Raw genomic sequence first — 18479 nt, 5'->3', positions numbered from 1 at the left:
TTTATCTTCTTCATCATACATCATCATCATCATCGTTTTCCATGCTGGCATGGGTTGGACGGTTCGATTGGGGTCTGGGAAGCCAGGAGGCTGCACCAGGCCCCAATCTGATCTGGCAGTGTTTCTACAGCTGGATGCCCTTCCTAATGCCAACCACTCCAAGAGTGTAGTGGGTGCTTTTTACATGCCACCGACACGGGAGCCAGTCAGGTGGCCCTGGCATCGATCACATTCAGATATTGCTTTTTACATGCCACCAGAATGGAAGCCAGTCAGGGAGCACTGGCCACCGCTACAATTTTGGTTCTACTTGACTCAACAGGTCTTCTCAAGCATATCATATTGCCTGACACATCAAGGGTACTCTTAAATAGGCCGGACATGCAACACTGGCATTGGCCATGGCTACGATCTCACTTTAGTTGTCGGGTCTTCTAAAATCACAGCATATCTCCAAAGGTCTGTCTCCTGTCATTGCCTTTGTGAGGCCCAACATTTGAAGGTCATACCACCACCTCATCCCATGTCTTCTTAGGTCTACCTCTTCCATAGATTCTTTCCACAGTTAGGGTGTGGCACTTCCTCACACAGCTGTCCTCATCCATACATAACACTTGACCATACCAGCGCAGTCGTCTCTCTTGCACACCACATTTGATGCTTCTTATGTCCAACTTTTCTCTCAGGGTGCTCACACTCTGTCGTATATAAAAGAGAAACGAATGTAAATCTTAAAAGTTACACACTCACATAATGGGCTTCTTTCAGTTTCCATCTACCAAATCCACTCACAAGGCTTTGGTCACCCCAAGGCTATAGTAGAAAGCTATTTGCCCAAGGTGCCACACAGTGAGACTGAACCCGGAACCCTGTGGTTGGAAAGCAAACTTCTTACCACACAGCCAGACCTGCACCTATATGGATAATCTTTGTTGTGGATAATCAGTGAATAAATAAACTTAATTAATATTAATCACAGCACATGAATATTCAACCCTAATTATACTTAATCACTGTCTGGCTGAGAGCATACAACGGTCCCAAAACAAGCTGGAGTTTAGCATACCTGGGGTCCAAGACATGTGAACAATCCTGCAACTCCTTGAACTGGTTATCTCGTTGCTACAATTAGAACCAAGCAAAGCTGACCAGAACCAATCAAAACAGAGAAATTTAGGAAGACTGTAATAAACTGAACCAAGAATGAACAGTCTTCACATTGTTTTTGTACCTCATCACCAACTTATTGTGATATGAATAGTCTTTCATTTCTATAAGCTCAATAAAACATTAGTTTACTTTTGGTATACTGAGATTTCCTGTAAATTCTATGAGTAGAGTTCCATCTTCCACTCCAAGCCAATAAAAAAGTCGACTGGCTACACTAGTACACTTTACCCTAACAAGGTAACCTCTACCTTGTTGTTTGGCTTTCTAGAAATAGCAGCCAGATCTCTCTCTCAAATTATAACCTACTGTCTTAGGAAAAGAATATAATCATAGACCTCCCAGTACGAAGTTGGTCACTTTTGGAATGCTTTTGATCAAAGATCACTTGGAAGTGAAGCAACAACAACAAAAACAACAGCTATAATTAAAATGTTAAAAGGTCCCAAATGAAGTACCAGTGGGATCAAGTGAATTGACTAAGATTAACATGAGTCAATAAAGGAGCTTCTCTATGGTTGATCAGCCAGCTTGAAATAGCAGCTAAAGTTCCCCAAGTCACACTTCATCATCTCTGAAAAGAAAGGACACGTTGGATAATGTAGTTTGGAGTATGCTATACTTGCCAAGAACAATGAAGGAGAGATGGTCACCGCTGGAATACCTTCAATCATAGTTCTACTCCATCACAGCAACATGAGGTTAAGCAACAACAACTCTGGCTTTATTAATTGTTCCAACCATGGCCAGAAGACTTCAGATTTGGCTGAGAGAAGTGTTGTCCATTATATTGACCCTCCAACACTTTGCTGATACTTATTTTAATTGATCCTAGGAGGATGAAAGGCAAGGTTGACTCTGACTGGATTTGAACTCAGAATACAAAGAGCTGTAACTAAATAGCATAAGGTATTTGCCCTACACACTAATGATTCTACAAATCTAACACCTTGACTTTATGTCTAACACAGGCACTGGGCCTGAAATTTTGGGGGAAAAGCCTGATAAAATAAGGACTTCGCTGGTATTTTCAAGCTGGAGGGATGAAAGGCAGATTTGAACCAAGAACAGTAAGAACCAGAAGAAATGCTATAGTATATTGTTCAATTTTTTGATTCTGTCAATCCATTCTCCTAGTCCTGATTTTAATAACAACAATAACAACAATAATAATCTTTTTATCGAAGAAAGAATTTTTTTTTTTTCTTTAGGTGATGTCAGTATTGTTAGAAGAGGAACTACCTGACAATAATTTGATGGTAAACACTTCTGAGAATTCTTCACAACTTGCATTCTGCACAGGTTACTTCACTCTCAGTATATGTCCTTTGTTTGGTAGTAAGTATGATTGATTTTCCTTGAAATGAAATAACTTTATTATTGTTTTATACAAGTTTTTTTCTTACAAATCTATATTTTTGTGTTTGGTATTTGGTTTGCAAGATTCTTGATGTGAAATCATGTGTTGAAACAAATCTTATTGGCATAATGACAATCACAAGACACAGCTATACACTTGAATAATGGAAAATACTTTCACCCTTAGCCAAGGATACCTGTTGCCTGGCTGCCCTTCTGGCCATTTGGTAATGTTCCCTACAATCACTTTCTTTCCAGATTTTTCAAGCCTGTTTCTTAGCTTTTACCACTCTATCAACCGTATCATCCCCATTGCCTTGTAACATTTAGGTTTGGCAGGGATTTTAGCCCAGCCACATGTCTATTCTGTAGTCCTCAGCAGGTTATTTCATAAAAATTCTCACCTGTCATCTATGCTACAGGTATCTAAACCTTACTCTTGACAATCATATGCATCAGTTAGAACTTCCCTAAATTTATTCCCAATTGCAGGATCTTTTAGTTTTCATATCTTCCTTCTCTCTGTCCTTTTTTGCTTCTGTGTGTCCAACTCTGACTCTCAAGTCACCAGCCGTTCACCTATGTTGTGTAGTGCATTCTTCACCAGGAGAGGTTTTCTATTCACAATCAGACTGGAGTCTGGTACAACCTTCCAGCTTACCAGCCATGGTCAAACCATCTAACGTATGCCAGCATGGACAATAGATGTTAAATAATGATGATGATGATGATGATGAATAGCCCTTCTGTCCTGTTTCTTGGCAAGAATGTAATCTCTCTAAATGGAAAGATACAAAAATATATGATATAAACATATGAATAAAAAAAAAAATATATAAATCTAAAAATATGTTAAAGCAATATTTGAAATCGTTTTCTTCTTTCTTTGTAACGTTTAGAGCAGAGTGTGATGCATTGCTGTTGTTCGAGCACCAACTTCACAGATTTTCTCATGACTGTCCACAACGACATCAAAATGTATAAGGTACGTGCATTGTCACTCATTGATTTGTCATGCAACTGCTGCCAGAACGGGGCACCAACTTCAAAGTCCATAACATCAACCCTCGTACTTTTACACAGTCTGGTACTCATTTTATCAATCTCCATTCATCAAACTGCTTTGTTATAGGACAGACAAGAGCACAACATAAACAATACCAGTTTTTAGTCCTGCATAATCTATAAGCTTTTGATCATGGATCATACTCAGTTATTATTGACCTTGGGTTAAACAACATAAAACAAGAACATTTCTCTTAGTCTTTAAAGTTGGTCTTTTTTTTGACCATGTATTTCCTGATTTTAGAATAGGTACATTGTTTCTTCATAGCTGTAAAAGGTGACCTGAAAAGGTTGTTAACATGAAGGGCATCTGGCCATAAAACACTGCCTCAAGAAAACTACACCAGCTAATGTCTTTAGGACTATAGAGTTGTATGATCTGAGGGAGTATGATTGTTATGTCTAGCAGATCAAGCAACCACATATAGGTTTCCTCTTTGATTCACATTTATCAGTTTCATTGGTACTTCACATACTTTCGGGGTTTTTTTGGTTTTTTTCTTTCTAGGCACAAACCAAAGATAATATTAATGGTAGGAATTTTCTTGGCGTTTGGGACCTTAAACAGCCTTCAAAGCCAGCCAAGTGAGTTTTCCAGTTTTTTTGTAAATTCTTTATTAATTCATGAGAGGACATTACAACAATAGCAATAAAATTTAGGAAAAATGGTCCTGAATTTGGTGTGGATGAAAGACCAAAACACTTACTCTGAGTTGGGGTTGGAAGAGGGTATCTGCCCAGAGCCGGGTGTGGTTAAGTATGGCCACTGCACATACTCACACACACACACATATATACAAAGTACATTCCAGAAGTTTTGAGATTTTTTTCAGCAGAGACATTTATTCATTTCAAAGCTGTATAAAATTCTAATCTCATTCAAAGTAGAATCTTCGGGCTTCAATACACTTGTTGTAGCATTCCAGCCACTTCCTAAATGCCCCCCTCCCCCGCATAAAAGAGCTCCAAAGTGAAGGTGTCCAAATATGCACACACCTTCATAAAACACATACATTGATAAAACAACATCCTAATAATAAGTAATAACATGCAAGGTGATGTGTTAGCAGACATTAGGGGGTCATAATGAAACCCCTTGCAGTATTTATTCTAACTCTGTGCTCTGAGTTCAAAATCACATTGAGGCTAACTTCACCTGTCATCCATCCAGGGTCGGTAAAAATGTATCAGTCCAGAGTGATGGATTATTGAAATGATTGGAGCATCAGAGGAGTTGCCTTTTGGTATCTGTTCTTTGGTGAAAGCAATTCCTGCCAAAATTTATTTACCTTTCCTTTAGAAAATGGCAATGCTACAGAGAGGGAAACACTTGTATATAGGGGAGGCAAGCCTCCTGAGGCGGAATATTCCAGGAGCAGTTAAATGGTTAACTCTGACCAGCAAAAGACCTTCACAACAACTATTGCACAACTATTTTTTTGAAATTTAGTGGGAATTAAGCTAGAAATATGTTAACACAATTTGGTCCAAGGAATGCTCAGGCCTGCCGAAGTGACGTATGATCAAAGGTGGTCAAGTCATTACTTTGCTTTCAGTTAATCAGGAATACTGTATCTACAACTTCCTTAAACAATGTGTCATATTTTTAAGTTGGTAGGATAGACTGTAAATTAAGCGAGATTCAATTCAACTGCCATATCGAATTTGATAGTATAAAACCCTCAAATTTGGTTCAGTAGAAAATATATCATTATGGATTATTGAAAAATAAGTATTTTCCTTTCCAGGAATATTGGGTTGGATTAATGAGGCTTAAAGAGCAAGGGGATTGACAAAATTAAGTGTAAAGGCTATCCTTGAATAATTATTTTTACATCCTGCTGAAAACATGTTTTACTTCATAGCTTCACTATTCCTGTTACCAACAAAAATAATTCTATGAAATTTTCTTGTAATTGTTTTCTTGTTTTGGGCTTTTTTTTTTTTTTCAGAATTCTTTCAAGTGAATCTCAAATTAGTTGTTGCTGTTTTGGTCCTTCAAGTTCTAAATTAACATTTGCTGGTTGTGTAAGTATTAAATATTCTCTTTACTTAAACCACAGAGACAAAGAGAAACATATACAAACTTGTTTACACATGCACACACACACACACACACAAACCCTATTTCTTGTGTATAATGTGAGAAATTGAGTACAAAACATCAAAGTCAAAACTAATGGATAGCATTATACATGAATGGAACAAAAAGAGAAAGGATAAAAGATATATTTCTGATTGGCACCTGTACCAGTGGCACGTAGACATACGCTGGTGTCATGCAAATGGCACCTGTGCTGGTGGCACATAAAAGCACCCATTACACTCTCAGAGTGGTTGGCATTAGGAAGGGCATCGAGCCATAGAAAACCATGCGATATCAGACTGGAATCTGGTGCAGCCTTCCAGCCTTGCCATCCTTGGTCAAACCATCCAACCCATGCCAGCATGGACAATGATGATGATGATTGTTAGTTTACAAAGAATAAAGTCATATTTTATTCAAGATTGCATTGTACTCGAGGCAAAATGGTGTGTGTGTGTCTTGTATGTATTTATGTGTAGCCCCACCCATGCTAGCACAGAATACAGTCATTAAATGATGATGAAGTGTATATATCTATAACAGGTTGTTAATGTTGGGTTCACCAATCATAACAAGTTGTTAACTTCAGGGCCACCATCTGTAATGGGTTGCTAGCCTCAGGGTCACCAATTGCATGTAACGGACTGGTTACCAGAATGTAATGGTTGTTGTCTATGTTGAAAGCGAAGATGATAATGATGACTCCAGGAAAGAAAGACAGTGGCCAAAGTTGTGGATCAAATATTTATTGGCACCGTTGCATATAATTAAAGCCGTATTTCGTCTGTCGTTACGTTGTGAGTTCAAATTCCGCCGAGGTCGACTTTGCCTTTCATCCTCTCGGGGTCGATAAATTAAGTACCAGTTACATACTAGGGTCGATGTAATCGACTTAATACCTATGTCTGTCCTTGTTTGTCCCCTCTGTGTTTAGCCCCTTGTGGGTAATAAAGAAATAAAAATGTGTATAATATAAGTTGGAAAGCATGTGAGGTAACAAGAGTTATGTCCTCCTGCATGACTGTTGCTGTTTTCGGGTTTAACTATTTGATGCTAAAATAGGGATCAGAGGCAGATAGAGTGACTGTAAGTTTAACAAGTGGATAGTGTAAGACTTATGTGTCCTGGGTCATTCAAGCAGGAGCAGGTGGTGAAAGAGACTGAGTGATGTAGAAAAGAAAGTGAGTTAGTGAGAAAGTAAGAGAGTGGTGGGAAGAGACAACTGTATCGTTGGTGGAATTCCATTAGTTGTCCCTCTGTGACGTTACTTCAATCAAGCTGGCATTTCGTTTGAGCCGGTCAGCCAACTCCCTGTTAGTCACTCTCACTGATTTTTCTTATAAACTGCTGGTATTTTAATGATACAGACTAGCTAGGAAAATGAATGTACCATTTTAACTATAGCTAAGTTAATATAGGTCACATTTGTTTACTTAAACGTCCTATGATATAGGAATGGCATGGGGCAAACGGAAAACGCATTAATCAGCATTCCCTTTTGGCAGGACAATAGGTTGTACGGCTTGGGAGAACTTTTATATGTGTACATACCTACATATATATGTATATATACATGCGTGTATGGGTACAGGACATAAAAAAAAATGTAGACAAAATGAGAAACGAGAACATAATATATATATATATGAAGGCACATGGCTCAGTGGTTAGAGCGTCGAGCTTACGATTGTGAGGTTATGAGTTCGAATCCTGGACCAGGCTGCATGTTGTGTTCTTGAGCAAGACACTTTATTTCACGTTGCTCCAGTTCACTCAGCTGTAGAAATGAGTTGTGACGTCACAGGTGCCAAGCTGTATCTGCTGTTGCCTTTCCCTTGGATAACACTGGTGGTGTGAGGAGGAGAGGTCGGTATGCATGGGCGACTGCTGGTCTTCCATAAACAATCTTGCCTGGACTTGTGCCTGAGAGGGTAACTGTCTAGGTGCAATCCCACGGTCAGCCATGATCGAAGGGAGTCTCAATATATATATATATAATTCAGAAGGTATATTCTTTTATTCTTTTACTTGTTTTAGTCATTTGACGCGACCATGCTGGAGCACCACCTTTTAGTTGAGCAAATCAACTCGAGGACTTATTCTATCAGACTCTTTTTGCCGAACCGCTAAGTTATGGAGACTTAAACACACCAGCATTGGTTGTCAAGTGATGGGGGGTGGGGGACAGGCAGACACACATACAAACATACACACACATATACGACAGGCTTCTTTTAGTTTCTGTCTACCAAATTCACTCACAAGGCTATAGTAGAAGACACTTGCCCATGGTGCCATGCAGTGGGACTGAACCCAGAACCATGTGGTTGGTAAGCAAGCTACTTACCACACAGCCACTCCTGTTTATATCTCTTAATGTCACCTGTTCTCTGCTTCAGGTTGATGGCTCTATCCTCGTGTGGGATACACGTGAAGCAGAATCTCTACACCAATCTATTCACCTCGATGGAGTCTCATATACAGTTCGGCATCCAGCATATAACACTGGTAAGTAACATAAAGTTAGGAACCATTATTATAGTTCCCTTCTTAAGTCCTTCACTCCCTGCGGAGCTCAGGGATAACTTTTCTCTTCTCTTCTCTTCTCCACTCTGAACTATAAAGCCTTCCTCTCTCAGGTTTTCTTGGTTAGTGCCATGTGAAAAGCACCCAGTCCACATTGCAAAGTGGTTGTCATTAGGAAGGGCATCCTGCTGTAGAAACCATGCCGAAGCAGACAATTGGACCCTGGTATGGCTCCCCAGCTGGCCAACTCTTGTCAAACTGTACAACCTGTGACAGCATGGAAAACAGCTGCTAATTAATAATGATGATGTCATCAATGCATCTGTAACTTTGCTTTTCTCTAGGCAGGGCTGTTGGCCCTAGATAAATCCATTTTTCCTTCTGGGAAGAGATGATCCATAGTAGTCTGGCCTCTAACCTTTGACCTGTCTAGCATGTGAAGCCCTGCTGTAAGGATCATTGAGGTATCGAAGCCACCACACTGCAACAAGAACTGGACCTTGTAGTGGATGAGTATACCTAGTTTGTCTTAACATCACCTCAACTGAGAAGCGATGAAAGTCAGACAGTGCTCTAGACAAAGTGTGTGATGTTGGTGTGAGAGGGCTTCGAAAGAAATGAGGTGAGCCAATTGTGCTGTGACATTAGTGGGAATGAATGAGGGAAAAATTGGGAAGAATGTACACGAGAAAAGACTGTTCTGGTCCCCACATGTGGTACATATAAAGAATAATAATAGCAGTGGCACCGAGAAGTGCCAAAAGGGATCCAAATGGAAGGAAACAGTGGGAAAAGAAAACTAAGAGAAGCATGGAAGTTATTGTTTGGAGGCTGAACCACATGAAGGAGATGACCAGGGACTGTAACAATCAAGGGGTCAACAAGATGTGTCAACCTCCTCCTTTCTCTTCCTCTCTCCTTCTCTTCCTCCTCTACTACATATCCTTTTCCTCTCGCGTCTCCATACCAGTCCACTCATCTATTGATACCTTTCATATCCACCCCCGTCCACCCCACCCTCTCAGCCCTTTCACATTCTGCGCTTGCAACAACATTTTGCTTTCAGCCAACCAGATTCACTTGATCCCTTTTTCCTTCTTTTTGTCCCCTGCCAATGTTTTGCTTTCGTGCAGCAGTTTACTCCTTAAACACACTTTTGTCTCTACACAGCAGCAACAACACGGAACTGCTTTCACTACTCCTTTATTCTGGCAACTCAACTTTCACAGAATTCACCTGTGACATTTAATTAAATCATCTCCATGGTAACAGAAACTACCAGTTATATCTACGGAACCATCCAAATACTTCATGAATTCCATTCCATGGAAAGACCCCTCAGTCCCTCCCACTGCTAACTAGAAACCGTTGCGGGGCTTTATTGCTTGTTTTTAATATATTCTTTTTTTTCATTTCTTTTGATAAAAATTATAAAAGGAACAAACTACAATAACAACAACAAATAGTAATAGCAACCATAACAACAACAACAACAAAAATTCCAGTAAAAGTTCAACACGTTTCAATTCTTAATCTCTTAATCTTTGTTCAGCTGGATTAATGATGTTCACCTCACACCATGCCCCTGTGCAGAGCATTTGTCATGTACCCAGACAGTCTTATAAGTAAGTACCATGCATTTTACTGATCCTTATTTTGCTGATTTCCTACCCTCTGGTGCCAAGTTGCATTACCATTACTATTATTCTCGTTACTAGTTTAAAATTTTGGCACAAGGCCAGCAATTTCAGAAGTGGGGTTAAGTCATTCATATCGACCCCAGTGCGCAACTGGTACTTAGTTTATCAACCTTGAAAGGTAAAGTCAATCTTGGCAGAATTTGAACTCAGAACATAAAGACAGATAAAATGCCACTAAGCATTTTGCATGGCACAGTCGAGCGTCACAATGTCATTGTCATTCTTCTCAGTAAAGTTTGCCATGAAGTGGCAAGATGCCTGATGCTTTTGAACAAATCCCTTTGTCAGAAAGAAGCTTATTTCTTTTTAAGGTTTACTGTAAGACCGAGCAAAACAGATTTTGTTTTTAACCTTATTTGTGTTGTCCTCCTCCTCCTCTTCATCATCATCATTTAATGTCTGTTGTCCCGGCTGGAAGGCTGCACCAGACTCCAGTCTGATTTGGCATAGTTTCTATGGCTGAATGCCCTTCCTAATGCCAACCATTCCGAGAGTGTTATGGGTGCTTTTATGTGCCACTGACACATTTGTGTGACACCAGTATCTGCCACGACTGCGATTTTACTTGACTTGATGGCTCTTCTTCTCAAGCACAGCATAATGCCAAAGGTCTCAGTCATTGCCTCTGTGAGGCCCAACACTGGAAAAGAACTTTTCACATTCCACTGGCATCATTGATAGGAATCCTGATGGAGCCATCACGATATTCCACATGTGGTGGCCATCTAAATTTGGCAGATCACATCCAATTTCTTCCACAGAGAGAAGAATTGGTTTCAGATTTAATTTTTAGGGACCATGAAAGGGTACAGAGCAAAGTTGATCTTTGCAGGATTTGGACTCAGGCATTAGGGAGAGCATCCAGCTGGAGAAACCATTTGAAGAATAAAGGGCCAAATTGAATTCTTCAAGGTATTCTAATGACTCAGCAAACGCTGCAAAGATTCTTGCTTGAAATGTCAGTTACCTTGTCTCTCTCTCTGCTGCCACCCTGCACGGCTGAGCAATCCGTTGCCCACAGACAAAATTCTGAAACTGCCTGCTAACAAAATCTATAAAAACCATTGAAAAAAAAGCCATTTTAGTTTTAACATCTCAAAACAGTAATTTAATGATGATGATTACTTAGCTTCTAAGGACCCATACCCTTCCTAACACCCATCGCTGTACAGAGTGGCAGCAGCACTAAAAAGAGTGTCATCTCCCTGGTTCACTAAAACACCTCTGTTCTACATTGTCTCTGAGTGGTTAATGTAAATGTGATGAAGAGGATAATTGAATGGAAGAGGGGGTGAGTGTGATGGGGGAAACAGTGAGAGGATTATAACCAGGGGAGGAATGCATGTGACACTGAGAGCTTACATATTATGCAATATCTTGTTGTTGTTGTTTACTTATCTCATGGTTATTATCTAAATATTTTATTTTGGCAGTTTAAAAGATTCAAGACATTTAAGTAAGTAAATATAATCCTTTATTTCAAGACATCTTCTTCTAATTAACTCAGTTACGTCTTTTCAATATAAAACCAGCTGAAAGTTCTGTCTTCATTCTACTTGTTATTTCAAGACATCTTCTTCTAATTAACTCAGGTTACGTCTTTTCAATATAAAACCAGCTGAAAGTTCTGTCTTCATTCTACTTGTTATTTCAAGACATCTTCTTCTAATTAACTCAGGTTACGTCTTTTCAATATAAAACCAGCTGAAAGTTCTGTCTTCATTCTACTTGTTATTTCAAGACATCTTCTTCTAATTAACTCAGGTTACGTCTTTTCAATATAAAACCAGCTGAAAGTTCTGTCTTCATTCTACTTGTTATTTCAAGACATCTTCTTCTAATTAACTCAGGTTACGTCTTTTCATATAAAACCACTGAAAGTTCTGTCTTCATTCTACTTGTTATTTCAAGACATCTTCTTCTAATTAACTCAGGTTACGTCTTTTCAATATAAAACCAGCTGAAAGTTCTGTCTTCATTCTACTTGTTATTTCAAGACATCTTCTTCTAATTAACTCAGGTTACGTCTTTTCAATATAAAACCACTGAAAGTTCTGTCTTCATTCTACTTGTTATTTCAAGACATCTTCTTCTAATTAACTCAGTTACGTCTTTTCAATATAAAACCAGCTGAAAGTTCTGTCTTCATTCTACTTGTTATTTCAAGACATCTTCTTCTAATTAACTCAGGTTACGTCTTTTCAATATAAAACCAGCTGAAAGTTCTGTCTTCATTCTACTTGTTATTTCAAGACATCTTCTTCTAATTAACTCAGTTACGTCTTTTCAATATAAAACCACCTGAAAGTTCTGTCTTCATTCTACTTGTTATTTCAAGACATCTTCTTCTAATTAACTCAGTTTACGTCTTTTCAATATAAAACCAGCTGAAAGTTCTGTCTTCATTCTACTTGTTATTTCAAGACATCTTCTTCTAATTAACTCAGGTTACGTCTTTTCAATATAAAACCAGCTGAAAGTTCTGTCTTCATTCTACTTGTTATTTCAAGACATCTTCTTCTAATTAACTCAGGTTACGTCTTTTCAATATAAAACCAGCTGAAAGTTCTGTCTTCATTCTACTTGTTATTTCAAGACATCTTCTTCTAATTAACTCAGGTTACGTCTTTTCAATATAAAACCAGCTGAAAGTTCTGTCTTCATTCTACTTGTTATTTCAAGACATCTTCTTCTAATTAACTCAGGTTACGTCTTTTCAATATAAAACCAGCTGAAAGTTCTGTCTTCATTCTACTTGTTATTTCAAGACATCTTCTTCTAATTAACTCAGGTTACGTCTTTTCAATATAAAACCAGCTGAAAGTTCTGTCTTCATTCTACTTGTTATTTCAAGACATCTTCTTCTAATTAACTCAGGTTACGTCTTTTCAATATAAAACCAGCTGAAAGTTCTGTCTTCATTCTACTTGTTATTTCAAGACATCTTCTTCTAATTAACTCAGTTTACGTCTTTTCAATATAAAACCACCTGAAAGTTCTGTCTTCATTCTACTTGTTATTTCAAGACATCTTCTTCTAATTAACTCAGTTTACGTCTTTTCAATATAAAACCACCTGAAAGTTCTGTCTTCATTCTACTTGTTATTTCAAGACATCTTCTTCTAATTAACTCAGTTTACGTCTTTTCAATATAAAACCACCTGAAAGTTCTGTCTTCATTCTACTTGTTATTTCAAGACATCTTCTTCTAATTAACTCAGTTTACGTCTTTTCAATATAAAACCACCTGAAAGTTCTGTCTTCATTCTACTTGTTATTTCAAGACATCTTCTTCTAATTAACTCAGTTTACGTCTTTTCAATATAAAACCACCTGAAAGTTCTGTCTTCATTCTACTTGTTATTTCAAGACATCTTCTTCTAATTAACTCAGTTTACGTCTTTTCAATATAAAACCAGCTGAAAGTTCTGTCTTCATTCTACTTGTTATTTCAAGACATCTTCTTCTAATTAACTCAGGTTACGTCTTTTCAATATAAAACCAGCTGAAAGTTCTGTCTTCATTCTACTTGTTATTTCAAGACATCTTCTTCTAATTAACTCAGGTTACGTCTTTTCAATATAAAACCAGCTGAAAGTTCTGTCTTCATTCTACTTGTTATTTCAAGACATCTTCTTCTAATTAACTCAGTTTACGTCTTTTCAATATAAAACCACCTGAAAGTTCTGTCTTCATTCTACTTGTTATTTCAAGACATCTTCTTCTAATTAACTCAGTTTACGTCTTTTCAATATAAAACCACCTGAAAGTTCTGTCTTCATTCTACTTGTTATTTCAAGACATCTTCTTCTAATTAACTCAGTTACGTCTTTTCAATATAAAACCACCTGAAAGTTCTGTCTTCATTCTACTTGTTATTTCAAGACATCTTCTTCTAATTAACTCAGTTTACGTCTTTTCAATATAAAACCACCTGAAAGTTCTGTCTTCATTCTACTTGTTATTTCAAGACATCTTCTTCTAATTAACTCAGTTTACGTCTTTTCAATATAAAACCACCTGAAAGTTCTGTCTTCATTCTACTTGTTATTTCAAGACATCTTCTTCTAATTAACTCAGTTTACGTCTTTTCAATATAAAACCACCTGAAAGTTCTGTCTTCATTCTACTTGTTATTTCAAGACATCTTCTTCTAATTAACTCAGTTTACGTCTTTTCAATATAAAACCAGCTGAAAGTTCTGTCTTCATTCTACTTGTTATTTCAAGACATCTTCTTCTAATTAACTCAGGTTACGTCTTTTCAATATAAAACCAGCTGAAAGTTCTGTCTTCATTCTACTTGTTATTTCAAGACATCTTCTTCTAATTAACTCAGGTTACGTCTTTTCAATATAAAACCAGCTGAAAGTTCTGTCTTCATTCTACTTGTTATTTCAAGACATCTTCTTCTAATTAACTCAGGTTACGTCTTTTCAATATAAAACCAGCTGAAAGTTCTGTCTTCATTCTACTTGTTATTTCAAGACATCTTCTTCTAATTAACTCAGGTTACGTCTTTTCAATATAAAACCAGCTGAAAGTTCTGTCTTCATTCTACTTGTTATTTCAAGACATCTTCTTCTAATTAACTCAGGTTACGTCTTTTCAATATAAAACCAGCTGAAAGTTCTGTCTTCATTCTACTTGTTATTTCAAGACATCTTCTTCTTCTAATTAACTCAGGTTACGTCTTTTCAATATAAAACCAGCTGAAAGTTCTGTCTTCATTCTACTTGTTATTTCAAGACATCTTCTTCTAATTAACTCAGGTTACGTCTTTTCAATATAAAACCAGCTGAAAGTTCTGTCTTCATTCTACTTGTTATTTCAAGACATCTTCTTCTAATTAACTCAGGTTACGTCTTTTCAATATAAAACCAGCTGAAAGTTCTGTCTTCATTCTACTTGTTATTTCAAGACATCTTCTTCTAATTAACTCAGGTTACGTCTTTTCAATATAAAACCAGCTGAAAGTTCTGTCTTCATTCTACTTGTTATTTCAAGACATCTTCTTCTAATTAACTCAGGTTACGTCTTTTCAATATAAAACCAGCTGAAAGTTCTGTCTTCATTCTACTTGTTATTTCAAGACATCTTCTTCTAATTAACTCAGGTTACGTCTTTTCAATATAAAACCAGCTGAAAGTTCTGTCTTCATTCTACTTGTTATTTCAAGACATCTTCTTCTAATTAACTCAGGTTACGTCTTTTCAATATAAAACCAGCTGAAAGTTCTGTCTTCATTCTACTTGTTATTTCAAGACATCTTCTTCTAATTAACTCAGGTTACGTCTTTTCAATATAAAACCAGCTGAAAGTTCTGTCTTCATTCTACTTGTTATTTCAAGACATCTTCTTCTAATTAACTCAGGTTACGTCTTTTCAATATAAAACCAGCTGAAAGTTCTGTCTTCATTCTACTTGTTATTTCAAGACATCTTCTTCTAATTAACTCAGGTTACGTCTTTTCAATATAAAACCAGCTGAAAGTTCTGTCTTCATTCTACTTGTTATTTCAAGACATCTTCTTCTAATTAACTCAGGTTACGTCTTTTCAATATAAAACCAGCTGAAAGTTCTGTCTTCATTCTACTTGTTATTTCAAGACATCTTCTTCTAATTAACTCAGGTTACGTCTTTTCAATATAAAACCAGCTGAAAGTTCTGTCTTCATTCTACTTGTTATTTCAAGACATCTTCTTCTAATTAACTCAGGTTACGTCTTTTCAATATAAAACCACCTGAAAGTTCTGTCTTCATTCTACTTGTTATTTCAAGACATCTTCTTCTAATTAACTCAGTTACGTCTTTTCAATATAAAACCAGCTGAAAGTTCTGTCTTCATTCTACTTGTTATTTCAAGACATCTTCTTCTAATTAACTCAGTTTACGTCTTTTCAATATAAAACCAGCTGAAAGTTCTGTCTTCATTCTACTTGTTATTTCAGACATCTTCTTCTAATTAACTCAGGTTACGTCTTTTCAATATAAAACCACCTGAAAGTTCTGTCTTCATTCTACTTGTTATTTCAAGACATCTTCTTCTAATTAACTCAGGTTACGTCTTTTCAATATAAAACCAGCTGAAAGTTCTGTCTTCATTCTACTTGTTATTTCAAGACATCTTCTTCTAATTAACTCAGGTTACGTCTTTTCAATATAAAACCAGCTGAAAGTTCTGTCTTCATTCTACTTGTTATTTCAAGACATCTTCTTCTAATTAACTCAGGTTACGTCTTTTCAATATAAAACCAGCTGAAAGTTCTGTCTTCATTCTACTTGTTATTTCAAGACATCTTCTTCTAATTAACTCAGGTTACGTCTTTTCAATATAAAACCAGCTGAAAGTTCTGTCTTCATTCTACTTGTTATTTCAAGACATCTTCTTCTAATTAACTCAGGTTACGTCTTTTCAATATAAAACCAGCTGAAAGTTCTGTCTTCATTCTACTTGTTATTTCAAGACATCTTCTTCTAATTAACTCAGGTTACGTCTTTTCAATATAAAACCAGCTGAAAGTTCTGTCTTCATTCTACTTTGTTTCTGTTTTAATTAAATCGATCCAGTCATGTATTTGCTTTGGTATGTTACTTATTCTAACTCTCATGGCTCTCAATGATTGCATTAACTAACCAAATAATTAAGTGTAATTATGCAGGGTCAGAGGTTGAATCAATAGGTTCTATGTCAAGGAAGTTGTCATTCGGAAAAAGCTACAATGGTTGATGTTGATGTTGACACTTTTCTGGAAGTGCATCCTTGTTAGAACCTTTATTTCTCTAGAAGAAATATCAGCTTCCAAAAATTGTCCAAAAACTCTCATTACCACAATCAACATCTTTTGTTGTAAGAATGTATTTTATTATGATACGATTCTTATTTATTCCTGCATGACATTCTCTTCAGACATTTTTATATATTCATCTTGCACAGTGAATGTTTAGAATTTAATTTTATTCATTGAAATTATTATTTCCAAGTAGTTTTATTGTTTGTTTTTTCAAAAAAAAAAACCCATCAGAATTTGATATAAAAATCAATGGGGAAACCAATCCATGTTATGAGATTTCACATTTTGGCAAGTTTTTCAGTAGCACATTACTCTTGCAAGTTGGGAGGATCCCCCCACCCCGTCTGTCTGTCTGTCTGTAAGTATGTATATATATTGTGCTGGTTTGGTCATGTGACATGGTTGGATGCTGACAGCTGCATAAAGAAGTGCTGCTCTTTCAAAGTAGATGGATGATGTGGAAGTGGGAAACCCAGGAAGGCATGGGATGCTGAACCTTTCAGAAGACAAAGGACCAAGATGCCTGGTGCTATGCTGTACTCAAGAGGATCCGTACTCCACAGCAGAAGTGTTAAGGCCACTCCCACTGGTGAAGAGGTTTGGCCTGCAAGAGTCTTGTGCCAGTGCCACTTAGGGAGCACTCATGCTAGTAGCATGTGAAAAGCACCCAGCACACTCTGTAAAGTGGTTGGCATTAGGAAGGGCATCCAGCAGCTGTATAAACCAAGCCAAATCTGACTGGAGCCTAGTGCAGCCTTCCAGCCTTGCCAGCCCTGGTCAAACCATCCAACCCATGCCAGCATGGACAACAGACATTAAATGATGATGATATATATATTTAACATTATTTTTTAACGTCCAGTTTCCCATGTTTGCATGAGTCGGATGGAATTTGTTGATGATTTTCTACAACTTGGTGCCATTCTTGTTGTTAACTCTCATCTGTTTCAAAGCAAGATAATATTTCCTCAATACCAGACAAAGTTTTTCCATGGAAAGCTGAAAATGAACAACATTTGCTTGTATGGTGATATTCGTTTACAACCATCACATGATATGAGCACACACACACACACACACACACATGCACGCATGCGCGCGCACACACACACACACACACACGTGTTAGGAAGAGCATCCAGCTGTAGAAACCATGCCAAAGCTGACATGGAGCACAATGCAGGTCTGTGACTCACCACCAACATGGCAAATGGATGTTGAATGAGGATTTTATATATGCCATCATTATTTAATGCCCATTTTCCGTGTTGGCATCGGTTTCACTTTCTGTGTACCAAATTCCCACTCACAAGGCTTTTGTTGGCCAAGTCTGGAGTAAAAGTCAGTTGTGCCATATATTGTGACCACATGTTTTGGGAGTAAGATTTATATATATATACTTTTACTCTTTTGTTTGTCATTTGACTTCAGCCATGCTGGAGCACTATTATATTTATATATACCGGAGTAAACACATAAATGTGAAACAAGGTGGAAAAAAGAGTACTCAAATACCAGTGGTAGAGTAATATGCTTTATTTAAAGCGCTGCTTTAAATAAAGTATATATATATATATATATATATAAGTTTATTTGCCAACATAGTGTGGCAGTCCTACACATGATGATGTTACTACTTATTAGCTGCAGGAAAACATCTTTTCCAGCTGGCTACCAACACATGGTCTGTGTCCTTAAACTGTGAGCAAGGGAGTTTATTACTCCCTTTCTAGCCTTAACGATACCTGCAGACCAGCTAGAGATGGCAGCCACTCAACCTTGC

At 37.2% G+C, this 18479-nt stretch overlaps 1 protein-coding gene across 5 annotated transcripts in view; it reads left to right on the top strand.

Moving 5' to 3' along the window:
• Positions 1–18479, top strand: part of LOC115220997 (WD repeat-containing protein 60) — a 105997-nt gene that overhangs the window by 72291 nt on the left and 15227 nt on the right. For all 5 annotated transcript variants that reach the window (XM_036510231.1, XM_036510233.1, XM_036510232.1 and 2 more), the window contains 7 exons: positions 2379–2505; positions 3426–3511; positions 4100–4176; positions 5544–5619; positions 8077–8185; positions 9756–9828; positions 11337–11359. In XM_036510231.1, the coding sequence (XP_036366124.1) occupies positions 2379–2505; positions 3426–3511; positions 4100–4176; positions 5544–5619; positions 8077–8185; positions 9756–9828; positions 11337–11359 (571 nt within the window). The remainder of the gene's footprint in view (positions 1–2378; positions 2506–3425; positions 3512–4099; positions 4177–5543; positions 5620–8076; positions 8186–9755; positions 9829–11336; positions 11360–18479) is intronic.

Source organism: Octopus sinensis, linkage group LG17 (assembly GCF_006345805.1).
Source record: "Octopus sinensis linkage group LG17, ASM634580v1, whole genome shotgun sequence".
In the NCBI taxonomy this organism is placed as follows: domain Eukaryota; kingdom Metazoa; phylum Mollusca; class Cephalopoda; order Octopoda; family Octopodidae; genus Octopus; species Octopus sinensis.
This window is presented reverse-complemented; position numbering and strand designations above follow the sequence as displayed.